At 41.4% G+C, this 23,724-nt stretch overlaps 2 protein-coding genes, 1 long non-coding RNA gene and 1 other non-coding gene across 4 annotated transcripts in view; all 4 read left to right on the top strand.

The window, feature by feature from the left end:
* The window catches only part of LOC123320177, a 28,457-nt gene extending 7,623 nt beyond the window's left edge, over positions 1-20,834 (top strand). Inside the window, exons 2-3 of the mRNA XM_044907384.1 lie at positions 13,404-13,754; positions 19,302-20,834. Of these exons, the coding sequence (XP_044763319.1) occupies positions 13,404-13,754; positions 19,302-20,762 (1,812 nt within the window). The 3' untranslated portion in view covers positions 20,763-20,834. The remainder of the gene's footprint in view (positions 1-13,403; positions 13,755-19,301) is intronic.
* LOC123320186 lies at positions 9,368-9,756 on the top strand. The gene is made up of 2 exons (XR_006538710.1): positions 9,368-9,557; positions 9,625-9,756. It is a non-coding gene; the product is annotated as an uncharacterized LOC123320186 (long non-coding RNA).
* Trnad-guc lies at positions 11,579-11,650 on the top strand. Its single transcript has one exon. It is a non-coding gene; the product is annotated as a tRNA-Asp (tRNA).
* A 1,197-nt stretch (positions 20,835-22,031) lies between the features above and the next one.
* LOC123310464 (NEDD8-conjugating enzyme Ubc12) lies at positions 22,032-23,354 on the top strand. Its single transcript, XM_044893938.1, has 3 exons — positions 22,032-22,268; positions 22,322-22,416; positions 22,484-23,354. The coding sequence occupies exons 1-3, from the start codon at positions 22,163-22,165 to the stop codon at positions 22,832-22,834; spliced, it is 552 nt and encodes a 183-aa protein (XP_044749873.1). The 5' UTR covers positions 22,032-22,162; the 3' UTR covers positions 22,835-23,354.
* The last annotated feature ends 370 nt before the right edge of the window (positions 23,355-23,724 follow it).

The following is a 23,724-nucleotide window of genomic DNA, read 5'->3' as shown; positions in this document are numbered from 1 at the left end:
CCCGCGCTTTGCACCCACGATTTCTACCCGCGCTTGGACCCACGTATTCTACCCGCGCTTTGCACCCACGATTTCTACCCGCGCTTGGACCAACGTTCTCTACCCGCGCTGTGAACCCACGATTTCTACCCGCGCTTGGACCCACGTATTCTACCCGCGCTTGGCCCCACGTTCTCTACCCGCGCTGTGAACCCACGATTTCTACCCGCGCTTGGACCCACGTATTCTACCCGCGCTTGGACCCACGTATTCTACCCGCGCTTTGCACCCACGTTTTCTACCCGCGCTTGGACTTACGTTTTCTACCCGCGCTTTGGACCCACGATTTCTACCCGCACTTTGCACCCACGATTTCTACCCGCGCTTTGCACCCACGATTTCTACCCGCGCCTTGGACTTACGTTTTCTACCCGCGCTTTGGACCCACGATTTCTACCCGCACTTTGCACCCACGATTTCTACCCGCGCTTTGCACCCACGTTTTCTACCCGCGCTTGGACTTACGTTTTCTACCCGCGCTTTGGACCCACGATTTCTACCCGCACTTTGCACCCACGATTTCTACCCGCGCTTTGCACCCACGTTTTCTACCCGCGCTTTTGACCCACGATTTCTACCCGCGCTTTGCACCCACGTTTTCTACCCGCGCTTGGACTTACGTTTTCTACCCGCGCTTTGGACCCACGATTTCTACCCGCACTTTGCACCCACGATTTCTACCCGCGCTTTGCACCCACGATTTTTACCCGCGCCTTGGACTTACGTTTTCTACCCGCGCTTTGGACCCACGATTTCTACCCGCACTTTGCACCCACGATTTCTACCCGCGCTTTGCACCCACGTTTTCTACCCGCGCTTGGACTTACGTTTTCTACCCGCGCTTTGGACCCACGATTTCTACCCGCACTTTGCACCCACGATTTCTACCCGCGCTTTGCACCCACGTTTTCTACCCGCGCTTGGACTTACGTTTTCTACCCGCGCTTTGGACCCACGATTTCTACCCGCACTTTGCACCCACGATTTCTACCCGCGCTTTGCACCCACGTTTTCTACCCGCGCTTGGACTTACGTTTTCTACCCGCGCTTTGTACCCACGATTTCTACCCGCACTTTGCACCCACGATTTCTACCCGCGCTTTGCACCCACGTTTTCTACCCGCGCTTGGACTTACGTTTTCTACCCGCGCTTTGGACCCACGATTTCTACCCGCACTTTGCACCCACGATTTCTACCCGCGCTTTGCACCCACGTTTTCTACCCGCTCTTGGACTTACGTTTTCTACCCGCGCTTTGGACCCACGATTTCTACCCGCACTTTGCACCCACGATTTCTACCCGCGCTTTGCACCCACGTTTTCTACCCGCGCTTGGACTTACGTTTTCTACCCGCGCTTTGGACCCACGATTTCTACCCGCACTTTGCACCCACGATTTCTACCCGCGCTTTGCAACCACGTTTTCTACCCGCGCTTGGACTTACGTTTTCTACCCGCGCTTTGGACCCACGATTTCTACCCGCACTTTGCACCCACGATTTCTACCCGCGCTTTGCACCCACGTTTTCTACCCGCGCTTTGGACCCACGATTTCTACCCGCACTTTGCACCCACGATTTCTACCCGCGCTTTGCACCCACGTTTTCTACCCGCGCTTTTGACCCACGATTTCTACCCGCGCTTTGCACCCACGTTTTCTACCCGCGCTTGGACTTACGTTTTCTACCCGCGCTTTGGACCCACGATTTCTACCCGCACTTTGCACCCACGATTTCTACCCGCGCTTTGCACCCACGATTTTTACCCGCGCCTTGGACTTACGTTTTCTACCCGCGCTTTGGACCCACGATTTCTACCCGCACTTTGCACCCACGATTTCTAATCGCGCTTTGCACCCACGATTTCTACCCGCGCTTTGCACCCACGATTTTTACCCGCGCCTTGGACTTACGTTTTCTACCCGCGCTTTGGACCCACGATTTCTACCCGCACTTTGCACCCACGATTTCTAATCGCGCTTTGCACCCACGTTTTCTACCCGCGCTTGGACTTACGTTTTCTACCCGCGCTTTGGACCCACGATTTCTACCCGCACTTTGCACCCACGTTTTCTACCCGCGCTTTTGACCCACGATTTCTACCCGCGCTTTGCACCCACGATTTCTACCCGCGCTTTGGACCCATGTTTTCTACCCGCGCTTTGGTTCCACGTTCTAATAAATGAGTGTTTCTTTTAAATAAGACTTCAACTCTTTTATACCTCATTATTTAAACCCACGATTTCTACCCGCGCTCTGAACTTACGATTTCTACCCGCGCTTTGGACCCACGTTTTCTACCCGCGCTTTAAACCCACGATTTCTACCCGCGCTTGGACCCACGTTTTCTACCCGCGCTGTGAACCCACGTTTTCTACCCGCGCTTTGGACACACATATTCTACCCGCGCTTTGCACCCACGATTTCTACCCGCGCTTGGACCCACGTTCTCTACCCGCGCTGTGAACCCACGATTTCTACCCGCGCTTTGCACCCACGATTTCTACCCGCGCTTTGGACCCACGATTTATACCCGCGCTTTAAACCCACGATTTCTAACCGCGCTTGGACCCACGATTTATACCCGCGCTTTAAACCCACGATTTCTACCCGCGCTTGGACCCACGTTTTCTACCCGCGCTTTGGACACACGTATTCTACCCGCGCTTTGCACCCACGATTTCTACCCGCGCTTGGACCCACGTATTCTACCCGCGCTTTGCACCCACGATTTCTACCCGCGCTTTAAACCCACAATTTCTACCCGCGCTTGGACCCACGTTTTCTACCCGCGCTTTGGACACACGTATTCTACCCGCGCTTTGCACCCACGATTTGTACCCGCGCTTGGACCCACGTTCTCTACCCGCGCTGTGAACCCACGATTTCTACCCGCGCTTTAAACCCACAATTTTTACCCGCGCTTGGACCCACTTTTTCTACCCGCGCTTTGGACACACGTATTCTACCCGCGCTTTGCACCCACGATTTCTACCCGCGCTTGGACCCACGTATTCTACCCGCGCTTTGCACCCACGATTTCTACCCGCGCTTTAAACCCACAATTTCTACCCGCGCTTGGACCCACGTTTTCTACCCGCGCTTTGGACACACGTATTCTACCCGCGCTTTGCACCCACGATTTGTACCCGCGCTTGGACCCACGTTCTCTACCCGCGCTGTGAACCCACGATTTCTACCCGCGCTTTGGACCCACGTTTTCTACCCGCGCTTTGGACACACGTATTCTACCCGCGCTTTGCACCCACGATTTCTACCCGCGCTTTGCACCCACGATTTCTACCCGCGCTTGGACCCACGTATTCTACCCGCGCTTTGCACCCACGATTTCTACCCGCGCTTTAAACCCACGATTTCTACCCGCGCTTGGACCCACGTTTTCTACCCGCGCTTTGGACACACGTATTCTACCCGCGCTTTGCACCCACGATTTGTACCCGCGCTTGGACTCACGTTCTCTACCCGCGCTGTGAACCCACGATTTCTACCCGCGCTTTGGACCCACGTTTTCTACCCGCGCTTTGGACCCACGTATTCTACCCGCGCTTTGCACCCACGATTTCTACCCGCGCTTTGCACCCACGATTTCTACCCGCGCTTTGCACCCACGATTTGTACCCGCGCTTGGACCCACGTTCTCTACCCGCGCTGTGAACCCACGATTTCTACCCGCGCTTGGACCCACGTTTTCTACCCGCGCTTTGGACACACGTATTCTACCCGCGCTTTGCACCCACGATTTCTACCCGCGCTTTGCACCCACGATTTCTACCCGCGCTTGGACCCACGTTCTCTACCCGCGCTGTGAACCCACGATTTCTACCCGCGCTTTGGACCCACGTATTCTACCCGCGCTTTGGACCCACGATTTCTACCCGCGCTTTAAACCCACGATTTCTACCCGCGCTTGGACCCACGTTTTCTACCCGCGCTTTGGACACACGTATTCTACCCGCGCTTTGCACCCACGTATTCTACCCGCGCTTTGGACCCACGATTTCTACCCGCGCTTGGACTTACGTATTCTACCCGCGCTTTGCACCCACGATTTCTACCCGCGCTGTGAACCCACGATTTCTACCCGCGCTTTGGACCCACGTATTCTACCCGCGCTTTGGACCCACGATTTCTACCCGCGCTTGGACTCACGTTCTCTACCCGCGCTTGGACCCACGTATTCTACCCGCGCTTTGCACCCACGATTTCTACCCGCGCTTTGCACCCACGATTTCTACCCGCGCTTGGACCCACGTATTCTACCCGCGCTTTGCACCCACGATTTCTACCCGCGCTTTAAACCCACGATTTCTACCCGCGCTTGGACCCACGTTTTCTACCCGCGCTTTGGACACACGTATTCTACCCGCGCTTTGCACCCACGATTTCTACCCGCGCTTTGCACCCACGATTTCTACCCGCGCTTGGACCCACGTATTCTACCCGCGCTTTGCACCCACGATTTCTACCCGCGCTTTAAACCCACGATTTCTACCCGCGCTTGGACCCACGTTTTCTACCCGCGCTTTGGACACACGTATTCTACCCGCGCTTTGCACCCACGATTTGTACCCGCGCTTGGACTCACGTTCTCTACCCGCGCTGTGAACCCACGATTTCTACCCGCGCTTTGGACCCACGTTTTCTACCCGCGCTTTGGACCCACGTATTCTACCCGCGCTTTGCACCCACGATTTCTACCCGCGCTTTGCACCCACGATTTCTACCCGCGCTTTGCACCCACGATTTGTACCCGCGCTTGGACCCACGTTCTCTACCCGCGCTGTGAACCCACGATTTCTACCCGCGCTTGGACCCACGTTTTCTACCCGCGCTTTGGACACACGTATTCTACCCGCGCTTTGCACCCACGATTTCTACCCGCGCTTTGCACCCACGATTTCTACCCGCGCTTTGCACCCACGATTTGTACCCGCGCTTGGACCCACGTTCTCTACCCGCGCTGTGAACCCACGATTTCTACCCGCGCTTGGACCCACGTTTTCTACCCGCGCTTTGGACACACGTATTCTACCCGCGCTTTGCACCCACGATTTCTACCCGCGCTTTGCACCCACGATTTCTACCCGCGCTTGGACCCACGTTCTCTACCCGCGCTTTGGACACACGTATTCTACCCGCGCTTTGCACCCACGATTTCTACCCGCGCTTTGCACCCACTATTTCTACCCGCGCTTTGCACCCACGATTTGTACCCGCGCTTGGACCCACGTTCTCTACCCGCGCTGTGAACCCACGATTTCTACCCGCGCTTGGACCCACGTTTTCTACCCGCGCTTTGGACACACGTATTCTACCCGCGCTTTGCACCCACGATTTCTACCCGCGCTTTGCACCCACGATTTCTACCCGCGCTTGGACCCACGTTCTCTACCCGCGCTGTGAACCCACGATTTCTACCCGCGCTTTGGACCCACGTATTCTACCCGCGCTTTGGACCCACGATTTCTACCCGCGCTTTAAACCCACGATTTCTACCCGCGCTTGGACCCACGTTTTCTACCCGCGCTTTGGACACACGTATTCTACCCGCGCTTTGCACCCACGTATTCTACCCGCGCTTTGGACCCACGATTTCTACCCGCGCTTGGACTTACGTATTCTACCCGCGCTTTGCACCCACGATTTCTACCCGCGCTGTGAACCCACGATTTCTACCCGCGCTTTGGACCCACGTATTCTACCCGCGCTTGGACCCACGTTTTCTACCCGCGCTTTGGACACACGTATTCTACCCGCGCTTTGCACCCACGATTTCTACCCGCGCTTTGCACCCACGATTTCTACCCGCGCTTTGCACCCACGATTTGTACCCGCGCTTGGACCCACGTTCTCTACCCGCGCTGTGAACCCACGATTTCTACCCGCGCTTGGACCCACGTTTTCTACCCGCGCTTTGGACACACGTATTCTACCCGCGCTTTGCACCCACGATTTCTACCCGCGCTTTGCACCCACGATTTCTACCCGCGCTTGGACCCACGTTCTCTACCCGCGCTGTGAACCCACGATTTCTACCCGCGCTTTGGACCCACGTATTCTACCCGCGCTTTGGACCCACGATTTCTACCCGCGCTTTAAACCCACGATTTCTACCCGCGCTTGGACCCACGTTTTCTACCCGCGCTTTGGACACACGTATTCTACCCGCGCTTTGCACCCACGTATTCTACCCGCGCTTTGGACCCACGATTTCTACCCGCGCTTGGACTTACGTATTCTACCCGCGCTTTGCACCCACGATTTCTACCCGCGCTGTGAACCCACGATTTCTACCCGCGCTTTGGACCCACGTATTCTACCCGCGCTTTGGACCCACGATTTCTACCCGCGCTTGGACTCACGTTCTCTACCCGCGCTTGGACCCACGTATTCTACCCGCGCTTTGCACCCACGATTTCTACCCGCGCTTTGCACCCACGATTTCTACCCGCGCTTGGACCCACGTATTCTACCCGCGCTTTGCACCCACGATTTCTACCCGCGCTTTAAACCCACGATTTCTACCCGCGCTTGGACCCACGTTTTCTACCCGCGCTTTGGACACACGTATTCTACCCGCGCTTTGCACCCACGATTTCTACCCGCGCTTTGCACCCACGATTTCTACCCGCGCTTGGACCCACGTTTTCTACCCGCGCTTTGCACCCACGATTTCTACCCGCGCTTTAAACCCACGATTTCTACCCGCGCTTGGACCCACGTTTTCTACCCGCGCTTTGGACACACGTATTCTACCCGCGCTTTGCACCCACGATTTGTACCCGCGCTTGGACTCACGTTCTCTACCCGCGCTGTGAACCCACGATTTCTACCCGCGCTTTGGACCCACGTTTTCTACCCGCGCTTTGGACACACGTATTCTACCCGCGCTTTGCACCCACGATTTCTACCCGCGCTTTGCACCCACGATTTCTACCCGCGCTTTGCACCCACGTTTTCTACCCGCGCTTGGACCCACGTTCTCTACCCGCGCTGTGAACCCACGATTTCTACCCGCGCTTGGACCCACGTTTTCTACCCGCGCTTTGGACACACGTATTCTACCCGCGCTTTGCACCCACGATTTCTACCCGCGCTTTGCACCCACGATTTCTACCCGCGCTTGGACCCACGTTCTCTACCCGCGCTGTGAACCCACGATTTCTACCCGCGCTTTGGACCCACGTATTCTACCCGCGCTTTGGACCCACGATTTCTACCCGCGCTTTAAACCCACGATTTCTACCCGCGCTTGGACCCACGTTTTCTACCCGCGCTTTGGACACACGTATTCTACCCGCGCTTTGCACCCACGTATTCTACCCGCGCTTTGGACCCACGATTTCTACCCGCGCTTGGACTTACGTATTCTACCCGCGCTTTGCACCCACGATTTCTACCCGCGCTGTGAACCCACGATTTCTACCCGCGCTTTGGACCCACGTATTCTACCCGCGCTTTGGACCCACGATTTCTACCCGCGCTTGGACTCACGTTCTCTACCCGCGCTTGGACCCACGTATTCTACCCGCGCTTTGCACCCACGATTTCTACCCGCGCTTGGACTCACGTTCTCTACCCGCGCTGTGAACCCACGATTTCTACCCGCGCTTGGACCCACGTATTCTACCCGCGCTTTGCACCCACGATTTCTACCCGCGCTTGGACCCACGTATTCTACCCGCGCTTTGCACCTACGATTTCTACCCGCGCTGTGAACCCACGATTTCTACGTCAGAATGTTATAGTTAGAAGAATTAAAAGTAACTATGACTCTTGAGGTAGTTAAGGTAGTAATGCCCATTATTACCTTAACTACTTTAAGAGTCATACAGTAGAATCCGATTATTATGACGCCGGCTATATTGACCAATCGCTTATGATGACGCAATTCCACTGTTAAGTTTGGTTTCATTCAAAACTCCTTTCAACAGGATTCGGATTTAATGACTTCGCTTATAATGACATGTCGCTTACAATGACATGATTTCAGATACAACAACATTATTTGTAGAAAATTTCTCCGGTTATAGTGACATCTCGATCGTTTTCTCGAACCACCCCACCCCTTTTCATGCGACGAGGTTTGATACGATACGAGATATATCTGATTTTTTTTGTGAAAACGAAAAAGTTCTTCATATTTAGTTGTTTTTGTGAAAGAAGCTGATAATTTTAAATTTTTTCAATAAAGGAAACATATAATTTGTCGTTTTTCTTTCAAATTGAATCCATGAAAAATATCATCAATTTCGCTTTTTGTGACTTCCGGTTATTATGACGTGTTTTTCATTTCCCCTCAATGTCATTATAAGCGGATTCTACTGTAGTTACTTTCTGGGCGTATATTTACGTCAGAATGTTATAGTTAGAAGAATTAAAAGTAACTTTGACTCAAGGTAGTTAAGGTAGTAATGGGCATTACTAATGGTGTGTGACTTTGGTCAGAAACTATGTTTTTTAGTCAAAATTATGGAGCGCAGAGATAACTACCCTCTATAGTAAAAATTCATAACTTTGTCTTTTAGATCTCGATATACTTAAAATTTTCCAATTATCATCAGCTAGGTAGGTATATATTTCGCATTATTAAAAAGTGAAACGATCAATCTAATAAGTATATGGAATATGGAATGCTAATCACGTCCACATAATGAAAATGTATGCATGCATGATTCATACATGACATTTGTGTTGATATATCGATATATGACATTATATAGCCCAATTGTTAATTTCATGATTAGAATCTTACCAAAGAGTAACCAACTTACGCATCTAAAGTTGAAGATATGGACTCTAATAAGCTTTTCTGCCACTTTAAGGGTATAGTTTAAATTTTTCCTTTTCCTTTTGTTATGGAAGGTATACTTGCAGCTTCTACTGATAAATATGGAAAGAAAACTGGAAATTTTGGAAAGTTGCTGATTCCAGATGAATCATTTGTAAAATATGTTTCATCAATGGAGGAATTACTGATTACAAATGTGAAATCAGTGGCAACCAGAACACCTAGACAGACTCTTTTTGAAAAATTGAGAGCTATTCCCTTTTATCACCCTTGCCCTCAATTTCCTTATGTGTATTTGATACATTTATTCATAAGAATGAGAATATTTTATATTGTGAAATATGCAAATCAAAATTTCAAATCGGATGAATATAATAAGAGGAAAAGCAACAAATTGAGAAAGCTACAAATATTGCAACATGAATAGTGAGTTGCTCTCAATTTTTCAAAAATCGAGGATTGTGGATAATATGTTTCTTAGGGATTCTATCCCATTGTAAGCATATCATTATGTGATCAGAAGTTTATTCCACTCAATATACTCTTTTCATAGTCGCAATGAAGCTATACAACTTGAAGGATTACAAAAAAATATTGGAAGCTATCAAGGAGGAAGTATAATGATTAAATGGATTCAACTTCGCAGGTGTTCCTACTGCTCTCTATTTTTCATGGATTATGAATATGCTCAGGGATCCTATCCCATTGTAAGAATCTTGCATTATGTGAACAGAAGTTTATTCCACTCAATATACTCTTTTTCATGGTTTCGAGGAAGCTGTACCATTTGAAGGACACACTGCAAAAAAATACTGGAAGGCTATCAGGCAAGAAGTACAATGATTCATCTTCACAGGATGTTTTTGCAATATATTTAAATTATATTGAATAAATGATTTGAAAAGATATGTGTTATTGATTTAGTGCTGCGAAAAAATATTTGGTACATAAAACTGAATCTTCCAATGTGTGTCATCTCTATCTTATATGAGCATGTAATGTATAATCTCTACATCTTCATGGGGATTCCTATCTTGCAGATCTTTTGAGAATTGATCGATTAATGAATTCATTTTATATGTGCAAATAAAGCCACTCTTCATAAAAAAGTATATTATGGTTCATGTCTTCTAAATCTACTCTTTCAATTTGTGTTGGGTTGGAAATACAGTAATTAAAAATAGATCGTAGATCGTATCAACACCCAACTCGCAAATATTCAAAGGAAAACTATCTTTATGGAATCTTTAATTAATATCCTTCGTATATACATACTCAATTCCATTCAAAAATATTAATATGTAGTAGTGGTGAAAAAACGAACCTTTCAATAATGAAAATTTTACATGTAGATGGAACTTATTCCATATGGATAGATAAATAAAACTTATCTCTTGAAAAAGAAGTACATATATTCTTCATTTCCCCTAAAAGTATTATTTCAATTTATTTATTGGGAATACTCATAATTCGATATTCGAACTATTTTGAAAGAAGTCGCATTATTTTCATAAACGGAAATTGATTCGTTTCCGACAGGATACGAAAACGAAAGCCGATGTCTGCCGATATTCGTTCGGTTCGCAACTCGCAATTTGATTGGACGCCCAGATTCTCCATTTGACTGCGGATGATTCTGTTCGCAGTATTCCTGGCGCGTATCGTGTCCCCACTCCAAGGCTAAAATTCCATGCGTCAGATTTCCCCTTGTAAATTGACAGAGTGAAACCTCTTGTTGGTTACTCTTTGATCTTACAATCTTATTGCGTACCTACTTTGTTCTTCTGAAAATGGAGAAAAAGTTTGAATCCAAGAAGTCGTGCGCATTATCGCCTGATATGAATACAGAATCAGGTCTCGGCATTGTATACAGAGGTACTAAATCAGGCCACTCTTCATAACTTCTTATTAAAAACTGATTTTCACTTGCCATATCTTAACAAGGTTTTGAATGAGCTGTGGGTCGAGAGACACATCATTTTAAAGGTTCGAAGCTTCCAATTGATTTGTTATTATATATACTTGTTTTTTCGGTGCATTTTTTGAGCAGCATACCCAAATTGCAAAAACGTTTTTTTAATGGTATAGATCGTTTGTCTAACGTTGAAAATTGAAATAATTGGGTGGACAAAAAGTGGACTAACGTTGGACAAACAATGCACCGATATTTTTTTCTTCCTATATCTCCAAAACGGTGCTTGGACAAATGAAAAAATAGGGCGGACAAACATGGACCAACGAAGGAAAAACGACCCTGAAATTTTTGTTATGCCAGCTTCACATAGCTGAATTTCACCCCACTTTATTCGGATAAATTGACATTTTTTAAATTCATTGAAAAATCGCTTACTCATCCTCCACTTTTTTAAGTGTAAATCAACTGTGGACCTTGAGAAAACTTCAGGGTATATTATGATTTTTTCTTCGAGCTCGATTATTCCAGAGGTTGAAAATTAGGAAGTAAAATAGAGAGGATGAGAGATTAGGTACTCAAAAATCAATGCAATATATGTTCTAAATACGTCTTCAATATGCTCCTAAGAATAATTTAAGAGTAAAATTAGTTTTTTTTTATTAGAGTAATTAGTAATTTATTAATATCAGGCAGTAGGCAGTAGATACTGTATCACAGATCACAGTAGTACTTGCAAAACTTGAGCCATGATAAAATTACCTCGGCAATAGCGTCATGGGTGGAATTACGAATTTTTCTGCAGATCTTAATATATCCTCGGTAGTATAGTGGTCAGTATCCCCGCCTGTCACGCGGGAGACCGGGGTTCGATTCCCCGCCGGGGAGAATAACTTTTTTAAATTTTTTTATTTCAATTCATTTCATTAAAATTCGAACCATAATGAAAACAGTGAATTTTTTCAATTTACATGGTCAGTTAGACTGAAAAATGAAATCTCATCATGTTATTTCACTTGATTTATTTTGTTCACTCGGAATGATTTTGAATAATATACCTACATATATAAAGTCTGAAAAAGCCTAACATATGCCAGAATAAAATAATCTATAAATAACTATGAATAGATTAAATAATTAGAACCCTAAGGGCACTGATATAAGGCGGAGAGACGGGGTGGTAAATATATATATATATATATGTATATAATACCTACATATGTATATACCCATTAATAAATAAAAAATAAGAAACTTCAAGTGCAAAACTTTTAGTAAAAAAAAAAGAAAGTGAACTTTGACAAGAATCAATTCAATCATATTTTTCGTGGTGTATCGATATAAAAAAAGGTTTGTGTTACTCAATTTTCTTTTTTATGTTTTTTATACTTTGAGAACTCGTAACTCGTCCCTCATTTTTATAAAATGTATTTCAATGAGAAATCATAGTTTTCGTGGTGTATCGATATAAAAAAAGGTTTGTGTGACTCAATTTTCTTTTTTATGTTTTTTATACTTTGAGAACTCGTGACTCGTCCCTCATTTTCATAAAATGTATTTCAATGAAAAATCATATTTTTCGTGGTGTATCGATTTAAAAAAAGGTTCGTGTGACTCAATTTCCTCTTTTATGATTTTTATACTCTGAGAACTCGTCCTTACAAAATGAATTTCAATGAATAATCATATTTTATAATCGATTTTTTAAATTTTGAAAATGAATATGGTAAATATGTAGGTATAGATAGATAATAGAGGTATATTATGAATTCCGAAAAACTCAAATTTGAACAGAATCCTACCATAATCACAAAACTAGTCAGCCATAACGTGGAAGTACCATCTTGAATTTTTTCAATGTTGCCAGAAAAAACATGACACCAGAAAACCGCGTACATATATCAATTTTTGAATAGAAGCGCAACATAAATAACACAAAACTGTGGAGCGTAGAGAGATCTCTATCCCTCCATATACAAAACTAAGAAGATAAACTTGTCCATCATTTTGGAGTCGCCATTATGAGTTTTTCAATTTTGAAAGAAAAATCATAATTTCCCACACCGAAAATCATCAGATACCAATTTTGAATAGAATCGGATCATATATAGGGCCTGTTCCGATATTGCTGCTAGTACTGGCCCGCAATCGAATAACAATAGAACTCGAACGACTGGGCCAATAGGCATCGTTTCTGAAATACTGACAGTACTGTTCAGGAATATCGGAACAGACGGATAATCACATTTATTACTCGTCCGCTATATTTTGATACCGCCATTTTGTTTTTTCTCTGAAAAAATTGACTATGGAGGGTCCCTCATTTTATTGGCATAATGCACATTGTCACCCGCCAAACTTCAAATCAAACGGGTTATATATGTTCTTATAAAACTTGTTCACAAGATTTTACCATGACTTTAATTCAAAAACGTGGTGAAATCTAGCTAGAATATCCCTTGTTTTTGAATGTAAATATTCTATTTTGCCAAATTCTGATCACATAGACATAATGTAAATCGTTTCATACAACTCATATGAGCTAGCACTACAACGTTTGGACTTTATAATCTTTATATGCACATAAAAAGGTCTTTTAGAGTTCAGTGATAGATGGTGATCCATTATATTTTTTTTTCAGTCCCAAATACTGGAAAGAGTGCAGCCAGATAGGGTGACCCTCACAAAGCCAGAAGAAGATCGTAGAAGGCGAACCATTATCGTTGAAAAAAAGAATGGTTCCTACGGCTTCACACTACAAAGCTATGGCATTCATTACAAGAAAGAACAGGAGATCGAAATGATCACTTATGTAGATTATGTCGACTACGACGGTTCCGCATATCGGGCAGGTATGCGAGAGGGTGATGTCATACTGTCAATTAATGGCACCGACATGGAAAAGGCAGACCATAAAACATTAGTCAATTTCATCAAGAGCTGTGATTCTAGGATGAGGATGGTAGTCTTGTTTGAAGATTGTGTGAGAAAGGTGGGTCTCTCATCTTCGAAGATAGTCCATATGTCTATTATTCACTGAAATATATAGATTTAAGTCTGCTGGTTAGCATATATAGTGCTTTCAAAAGCAAGGCCTTTTTTGTCAGGAGGTCAAAAACAATTATTTCCCCACAAATCGCCTCCATAAATTATTCAATATGTCGCAGTTATCATTCCCCCAAATCCAATGCGACCATATGAAATGTCAAGTGCAGATTTGCTGTGAAAAGCATTATCAAAATGTCAAAGGATTTAAACTATAAAAATTGCAAGATTATTCTTCCCCAGAGTTTGTTCACCAATTTTATGTAAAAAGTAAAAAATCATTTCCATAACTGGATGGAGTTTCAGCATAATCCACGACATATTCGAGAGTGGGGCTTCATTATAATCTGAGTAATATACACTGCGCAAAAAAATTAACGCACATTCTGAAAATCTCAATTTTAATGAAAGTTATAACTCGACATTGATTTTATAACTTATTTTTTATGTTCTCTCGGGAAGGTTTTGAATGAAACAAGACACATTAAATGGAAGAAAAATTCAGGATTTCACCGAATCTTATGTGAAAGAAGAGAAATGAACAATTTTCAAAATACTAAAATGCCGATAAGTGATTTAATACTTGGTATTTCCACCCCTTGCGTTAATTACAGCTCGGCAACGACGGTTCATACTCAAAATGAGTGATCTTAAAATGTTCTGATCTAATCCTTCCCAGATTTTTCCGAGTTGGATTCCTAAGTCACAGGGCCGGCGTTAGGGGTGAAACAGTGAAGCGACTGTTTCAGGCGCCACTGTCTGAGGGGCGGCATATCGGCTCAGTTTACCGGCCGCCTTTTGGAATTTCATCCTCAATTTTTAAAAACAAATATGTATATCGCTGTTTTGCACAGAATCAAAATTTCCTTCGCTTGCCAGTTATTTGGCAGTTTGGCTCTGGAAACCGTTTTTTACAGATTTAACACATGGAAAATTACTTCAATTTTGAATTCGAAGCTACTGCCAGATGTATTCAGATTCAGCGGAACAGATGTTTGTTTAGGCGCAAAATCAAGGAAGCTAAATATTTCAGTATAATACTGGATTGCACACCTGACACGAGTCGTACGGAACAAATGTCCTTAGTGATTAGGATGGTTACAAAAGAAGTTGGGGAAGAATTCACGCCTAAAGAATATTTTATTGAATTCCTACCAGTAGAAAAAACCACCGGAGAGGAACTAACCAGTATTATACTAAGAGAACTTGAAATTTTAGGCCTAGGTTTGAAAAATATTCGGGGACAGGGTTATGACAATGGCTTTAATATGAAAGGAGTTCACTTTGGTGTGCAGAAACGAATTCTCAATGAAAACTCGAAAGCTTTCTTCGTTCCTTGTTTATGTCATTCTTTGAATTTAGTTATTAACGATGCAGCTAGTAAATCTGGTGAAATATCAAATTTTTTTTCAATTGTCCAAGAAATCTTCGTATTTTTTTCTAGTTCAACTAAAAGGTGGGGGATTTTGAAAAAACACAATTTAGCACTAACTCTAAAAGGTCTCAGTACCACTAGATGGGAAAGTAGAATAAATGCTATTACGCCGCTAAGGTATCAGTTAGGGGAAATATATGATGCTCTTTGTGAAATAGCAGCGAAGAGCAAAAATTTGGCTTTGAAAATTTCATGTTTCAAGTTCATTTGTTCAGTAGCTACTTGGTACGAGGTTTTAGTTCGTATCGATAACGTTTCCAAGCAATTGCAAAGTCCAGGTATGATAATAAATGTTTGCGTTAGCGAGCTGAACAAAGTCTCAGAATATTTGGCAAATTTGAGAGCTGATGGTTTCGAGCAAATGCTTCGCTCTGCTAAAGAAATGGCAGATAATATGGAAATAAACCCTGAATTTGAATCTGAGAGAGAAGTCCGCATTCGTAGGAAAACAAGGCTTTTTCAATATGAAGGAAGAGATACAACGATAGCAGACCCTCAAAAAAATTTCAGATAGATTTTTTTAATTATTTATTAGATATTTGCATTAACTCTTTGAATGAACGCTTCCTTCAACTGAAAGAACATAGCTCATTGTTTGAATGCTTATACGACGTTAAGGCATCAGCTACAAAATCACCAGAGCACATAATGCAAAATTGCAATGGACTCTTCGAGCAATTAGGAAATGACATTGAGCCCAAAAATCTCAGCACAGAATTGCTTCTTTTGAGCATCACGTTGGAATCTAAAATGTCACCTATCAAGTTGCTGAATTATTTGGAGGGGGGTAATCTATCTGAAAATTATCCTAATATAGTTATTGTTCTTCGGATACTAATTACAATGCCGGTAACTGTAGCTAGTGTTCTTTTTCTAAATTGAAAATTATAAAAAATTATTTGCGCTCCGCGATGCATCAGGAGAGACTTTCAGGCCTGGCAATAATATCTATTGAACACACAATTAGTTCAGAAAAAGATTTTGAAAATATTTTATATTATAGATTATTTTGCCAGGATTAAATCTAGAAAGGTACAAATACTGTGATTTATCTTAGTTCTAATCCTAATGAAATTTTAATGCTATATGCATTTATTGCATATATAAATAAACTAATTTTTTGTTTTGTTATTTTGTAAATTATGTGTACGATATTTTTTAATTATGTATGAATAAACTAGATTTCTTTTTTGCTGTTTTATCACATTCAAAAACCTTGGAAACACTAAGTGAAATATGTATTATATAATAGCACATTTCAATATCCCTCATTCACTCGAGTTTATTTTTTTTACGCACTCATTCAAGGAAGAAAAAATTCTTTTTTTGGCAGGGGCGCCAAAAATTTTTTTGCTTCAGGCGCCAAAATTACTCGCGCCGGCCCTGCTAAGTCATTAAGAGTAGCTGGATGATTTTCTGAACTTCTCAGCCTTCTATTGAGGTTGTCCCAAACCTGCTCAATCGGACTTCTTGCTGGCAATTCCATTCGAGAGACTTCAACCTCTTCAAGGTACTCCTGAACGATGCGCGCACGATGGGGTCTGGCATTATCGTCCATAAAAATGAAATTTTCACCAATGTATGGGGCAAATGGCACTACATGCTCTTCAAGAATGTTCCTTATATACTTATCAGCATTCATAGCTCCATTATCAACGACCACTAGGTCTGTGCGAGCAGTCAAAGATATTCCACCCCATACCATAATCGATCCTCCCCCGAAACCAGTAGTATTCAGGAAATTGCTCTGAGCATATCTTTCATGTGGACGTCTGTATACAAGGGAACGTCGATCACAATGGTAGAGGCAAAATCTAGACTCATCTGTTGAGAGAACTCCTTTCCCAATCGGCCTCTTCCCAATGGATATGCTCTCTCGCAAAATCCAAACGCGCCCTTCGATGGGCTGGGGTAAGAGCTGGGCCTCTTGCCGCGACACGAGGCCTTAAATCATATTCTCTGAGGCGATTTCTTATTGTCTGAGTGCTAATTTGCACCTCATGAGTTTGCTCAAGCTGAATTTGAAGGAGGCGAGCGGTTGCAAACCGTTGTCTCAACGAAGAAACTCTCAAGTAACGTTCTTGAATGGCAGTTGTTACCCGTGGTCTACCCTGTCCTGGTCTTCGGACATTCATACCTGTCTCCCTGAATCGCTGCAACATTCTAGACACACTTGTATGGGAAACTCCAAACCTTTCTGCAATTTTTGTGTATGTCCACCCTTCTTCTCGCAAAACTACCGCTTGGGCACATTCCTCTTGGGTCAAATTGCGTGTTTCGCGTTGCATAAATAAAACGAAAGAAAAACTATTGATCACTAGAATTGATCGAGAACAACTGATTTTAGAATGGAGCCAATACATTCATAATCTGATAATATCATCTTTTTTTATTCCTGGGGCCCGATTCTCGAATGTGTAGGAATGCAATCCTATAGGAAAAAAATGACATTTCCCATGGAATTTTCAAATTCTGTATTCTCGAACTGAAGTATGGGAACATATTCCTCTACATTTCAGAGGAACTGCTTCCTATGGTTTTTTCTATGGGAATGAGCTGTTTCCAGTGGGAAAATTTGACGTTACAGGGTCGTTTGACGTTTATGTTCTCATTTCGACAGTTTCGCGAATCAATATTCTTCGGAATTCAAGATTAGGAACATATTCATTCATTGAATTTTTTGAAATGTGCCTGGCTGGTCGACATCTACACATGGAACGAGCTGCGTTGCAAACTCCGTCACAATAACTGATTATCATAACAATCACCAAACATTTTCGAAATATTTTCTTCACAAACGTCGACAACAGAAAATATTCAAAGACACTTTCAACTCAGGGAGCTCCAAAATGTGACGTGAGGAAAAGTAATCATCCCACCGTAACGACCATTTCGGAAATATTTCCTCTGAATTTGGATGTAACAGTTTTATATCGAACATATTCTTTTTATCACATTTTATGATTATTTACCCCTTATCATGAAATATTCCTTTATATGTTTGAGAACAAAACAAACAGTAGAGAAAATTCAGCGTATATTATCATTGTAAACGAAATTATTATACAACAATTAACGAACAGGCTATGAGACAATAAAACAAGAATCTGAATAATAAATAATTAAACTCAACAAGAAACATTTCAACAAACTAATCTGAAAACTTAATGCTGACTTCATAATATATGTATCTACATATATAATTATTTGGTATATGCCTTTTCTTCGCCAATGACCTAAGTCTCTCAAGTCCTCAGACCCCTCCATTATTTCAATCAGAAGTTTTTTCTACTCCTTACTGATACTGGCCCCTCTTCGATCTCTTTTATTTCCGTTTCTATCCATCTTTCTTCGCTGTCTTATGTATTATGAACAAGTAGTAATAAAAATATATCGAAACATTTTGAACACAATATTGAAGTCATGAAGTTTTCATTCATTGAGTTCAATGTCAAAATAATATAACCTCAGAACTACATAACACAGAATATGTTACATATTACCAACATAATTTACATCTTTCTCATTGGTGTATTCGTTAAAGGACAAGACACTATCATCGACAAACCTCACTCTGTCAATCCTATGGGAAAAACTATTCCATCGAATTCGAGAATAGGTATCACGTCAAATTATGAGTTCCTATGGGAACTGAAAGCATGGGATCATTTTCCTATAGGATCTAATTCCTACACATTCGAGAATCGGGACCCTGCTGGGAAAAAACATCTGTATTGAAGAAAACCGTTGAAAGTGGATAACATATGCATGCATAATTCTGATAAAAATAATTATCATTGAGAACACCTTCAGTTGTAGAATAAATTTGAGATTTCATAATGTGCGTTAATTTTTTTGCGCAGTGTATTTGGAGTCATTTCAAATACTATAGTTTTCAAAATGCATTTCAAAAGGGGATATATAGCCATTTTTCCAAAAAAAATCTAATTGAAGAAATTATTCTGTGTAAATTATTCTCGACACTGTTTTTCATATTAGTCATGATACGGAAATAGATAATAACTTCGACATAATTAATAAATTTTCTTATTGTTACAGGTGGAACTTCATATTCGCTACATACAACTGCAGAGAACATTGCAAAGCAAAATGCTTGAACTGGAAAAATTGTGCACACAAGAGAGGCAACTGATCGAAGGAAAATGGAGAACACACAGTCTCCCAGCCAGAAAAAAAAGCTCTCAACAAACTCCATCTGGAGATTTGGAATCACCTACTCAGACCCCGTATTCCTATTGCAGAACCACTGTTTCAACTGAAGATGTAGCAAAGCTACCGGAAAAACAGCGCAACTCTTCTCTGATTTTGGCCTATCGTTATTTAGATCCCCATTATGGGTATATTTTGCAACCTACAGCAAGTAGTAGCGAATACCTTTTGGCTTTCGACGATGGAAAAAGTTTGAATGAGCATCATTTGTTGGTTAAAACGCCAAGTGAAACGCCGGTAACTAAACAGAACAAAGGTAATCAAACCAAATTTTGCTCGGAGAAAGAAAAGAAGACTAATTGCCACTTGTACTCCGGTAACCTCTGCAATTCCTGTGTTCAAGTACCTAACAACTCCGACAATGTGAGTCTGGATGCTTATGACTTAGCTAGTCCCTGTTGCAATCCACACTGTGTACCATCTAATAGAAGACGTTCCAAGCATCACAAAGATTCTGTGAAAAGAAGGGATTCGAAGAGTGAAGAAACGCAATGCGATCTTTTACCACAAAATCAGAGGCCACCAAGATCTCGACCACATTCTCAAACATCTACCGTATCGCCATCGAGCCAAATGTTTTATGTCCCTAGAAAAAATTTCCACATGGGATCCGGCCTTGTTAGTCAATGTAGTCTCCATTCTTTCACCTCCAGCGAGCATAGTGCTATTGCACCTACTACAACAGGAGAAAGTACCGGAAGCTATACCACTTCTCTTAGTACCGATACACTCTACTGGAATGGTTCCTGTGATATAAATCCTTCGCGGAATTCTAATGGGAAATTCAAATACGAATGCCAAAAGTATCCACCTTCCAACGAACCCGTTTATGTCCAATATAACGTTGTTAAACCGAAGTCTTGGGATAGTTTAGAAACAAAAGCGTTTGGAGGCTATGGCTTCGGCGGTTACGGTTATATAGATTCGGTTGGAAAGAATAAGCCTGGAAGTACACGATCGAATTATAGCAAGAAATCTCAAGGGACACAGTGTGCTAGATTGGAAAAAACCAACTCTTGTTCGGCACAAACCCCTCAGTATACTCCGCATACACAAAGGAGATACTTCAATACGAATAGATCAACAGAAAGCTTATTGTCTTACCAAAAGTATGCAGATTCGAATAAATCTTGCGAATCCCTTAATCCCCTCTCTCCTGGCTTGGAAACTAGGTTTTTCCAGAGTCCTAAAAGGAATTCTATCGCATCAGATGATCCTAATACATATTATAGCAATAAGAATTCCACTTCAAAACAAGTATCTACAAGTTCGGAGGCAACTAGACTTTGAGTGATATGTGAATTACTTGTATTTTACTCATTTTATATCATAAAAACTGAAAAATGTTTTCCCTCGAGGGATCACGTGTTTGTATATTATATATTTCATCATATTACATCGACTTTGTACATTTACTAGAAAATATAAATCGATCGTTGTGAATAAATAATGTGTTATAATATTCTTCTTTTCATTCAAAAAAAAATGGTACTTGAAGTGTTAATAAAATGCCATCTTATACCAAAGAGTTTAATCTTTGCTATTGAGCGTAGAATGCGTAGGTAAATGAGAGCATCAAAGATTAGATAGAGTCTGGGTTTCATAAAAGTTTGATTGTCCGATCAACGATCTGACAGTCACTCGATTTCTAAAATGGAATCACTGAAATCTTTTCATTTCGGAATATATTGAAGAAGTAGCAATTCAGAATCATTGAATGACCGTATCAACATCATAATTTGATGCGAGCATGATATTCTGAATGATCATTTTACTGAAATCAAACGATGGAAAACACATTGACATCTCTTCGTCAATCAAGCGTTGACAAGTAGTTACTAACGCATATCTCTATGTACTAACGTGTTACTAACAGATATTTATCTCTATATCTCTGGTTACTAAAGAATGCAAAAAAAAGTTTCTTCATTTTCTGAAAAGTGGGTGCTATATAACTTCGCATTTTGAAGGTGTCATTTTCCCATCATAGGTTAGGTTACAAAAGAAAACTTTTTATGTTACAAATAGTTACTAACGAGTTACGAACGAATGCAAAAAAAATTATCTTCATTTTCGAAAATGTGGGTGCTAACTTCGCATTTTGAGGGTGTAATTTTCCCATTATAGGTTAGGTTACAAACAAAAATTCTTGTGTTACAAATGGTTACTAACGAGTTATTAACGACTTTATAAATAATAATAATAACATTTATAATTACAGTGACTCTATCAAACATCTATCTCGTGAGAGTCACTGTATTTATAATTATAAAGCAGAGACATCTCTGTTATAAAGTTACTGTAACTAAGTTTCTGCAAAGAGGAATCTTTGGTTTCTGCCTCACTGCCATCTAGTTTTTATCAGAGATTTAAAGAGGGAAGACAGGAGGAGTACTTCCCCTTGTCCCTATTCACGACTTTGTCTTATTATAAGTAATTAATATCAAATAATCTTAGCTTACCAGTTAATTTAAAGAATATTAATACAAAAATAAAATCAAGGACTACGCATCAGCAGAATATTTGACTTATAATTGACAAAATTTAACACAGAAAAAAATTCAACAGAAATTGGGTATCAGTTGTCAAAAATACCCTCTCATTCTGATTATAAGTTTTTGTTTAAATGTTGCAATTTCTAGGAATTAACTATTAGTGATTCGATCTTATTGTTCTTGTAAAAACGAGAAATGATTAAACTATTTTCACTAAAGCAGCAAAAAAAAGATGGCGAATCTTCTCCTAGAGGTGGTCAACAGAAAAAGGCCTCAGCTGCTCAACTGAGGATAACAAAAGGTTTTATTGTCGAGGTTCTAATTTCTAAAACTAAAATTCGATATTTTTTGCAGATATCAATGAGTTAAATTTACCTAAAACATGTGCTACGGAATTTTCTGATCCAGACGATCTACTAAATTTCAGATTAATAATTTGCCCAGATGAGGTTCGTTATTAGTTATTATGTACAAACATACTTATATTTTTACAACATTAAATCCTTATGGTTTCAGGGATTTTATAAAAATGGTCGGTTCATATTCAGTTTCAAAGTAGGACCTAATTACCCACATGAACCTCCCAAAGTGAAATGTGAAACATCAGTTTATCATCCAAATATTGACCAGCAAGGAAATGTATGTCTCAATATATTAAGGGAAGATTGGAAACCTGTCCTTACTATCAATAGTATTGTATATGGATTGCAATATTTATTCCTTGAACCAAATCCAGAAGATCCCCTGAATAAAGAAGCAGCAGAAGTATTATCCAGTAATAGAAGAGTTTTTGAAACAAATGTGCAAAAGGCAATGCGAGGGGGATATGTAGGAGGAGTGTACTTCGATCGATGTCTAACAAAGTGATTTAAAATGATATACATGTTTGCAGGTTATGAAACCTGTTTTGATCTTTTAGAAAAGAGAAACTGTTTTAAGTGGACTAAATTTCACAACATAAGCATTTTGGTTGAAAATTATTCTGAACTTTATTTTAGTGAAGTGTGTACAATACAGGAATGTAATGATTAAATTAGTAAGTCTATATATTAGCCCCATGATACCTTTAACACATTCACGTAATTTTTGTAACATATTAATAATTTTGAAATTTCCAATGATTTTGGAATGACTATAAAGTTTACCCCTTCGAAGTACTTAAATCTGAAAGTATGTGTAATTTTATTTCCAATATATTTTTCAAATTTCCAATTGTGTATAAAAATATTGTATAACTTTGTTGAAATACATTTGTAGCATAATTTTCAGTCATAGCAACTAATATGCAACTTCGAAGAATATGATTGGATCTCCTGTGATCAAATTCTATTTTAAGCCAATTCTTTGTTTTGACTTATTTTTTTTGAATAAACTCGTAAACCTAAAATTTAAGTTATTAAAATCAAAACTAAAAAATGCAAACTTTCTGAGCAACTTTTAAGAAATTATCAAATGTATGATGTTACTAATTGATGTAAAGTCTTTGAACTCAACTTTATTGAGTATGAAGTAGAATTATTATTCTGAATTAAAATTTTAGTTTTGATATTTTATTTTATTTCAATGGTTATATATGATAGTTTGAACTGCTCAACAAAAAAAAAATATTTAGTTGAGTGGTTTTGGAGGAAACAAATTTTTAGTGGTCCACATTATTCATGAACGGTTTGGAAATTTTCTCAAAAATGTTTTCAAAGACGAGTAAAATAAAGGGGAAAAAATAAAAATTCTATTGTTCACCGTAGAACTTTCCCTAG

Source organism: Coccinella septempunctata, chromosome 1, assembly GCF_907165205.1.
Source record: "Coccinella septempunctata chromosome 1, icCocSept1.1, whole genome shotgun sequence".
Lineage (NCBI taxonomy): Eukaryota > Metazoa > Arthropoda > Insecta > Coleoptera > Coccinellidae > Coccinella > Coccinella septempunctata.
The sequence above is the reverse complement of the archived record's forward strand: the minus strand, read 5'-3'. Positions and strand labels throughout refer to the sequence as shown.

Coding starts and splice junctions, on each gene's coding strand:
- LOC123310464 (XM_044893938.1), top strand. CDS start 22,163: ATGATTAAACTATTTTCACTAAAGCAGCAAAAAAAAGATGGCGAATCT. Junction 22,269..22,321: donor TCAACTGAGGATAACAAAAG/GTTTTATTGTCG, acceptor TATTTTTTGCAG/ATATCAATGAGTTAAATTTA. Junction 22,417..22,483: donor TAATAATTTGCCCAGATGAG/GTTCGTTATTAG, acceptor TTATGGTTTCAG/GGATTTTATAAAAATGGTCG.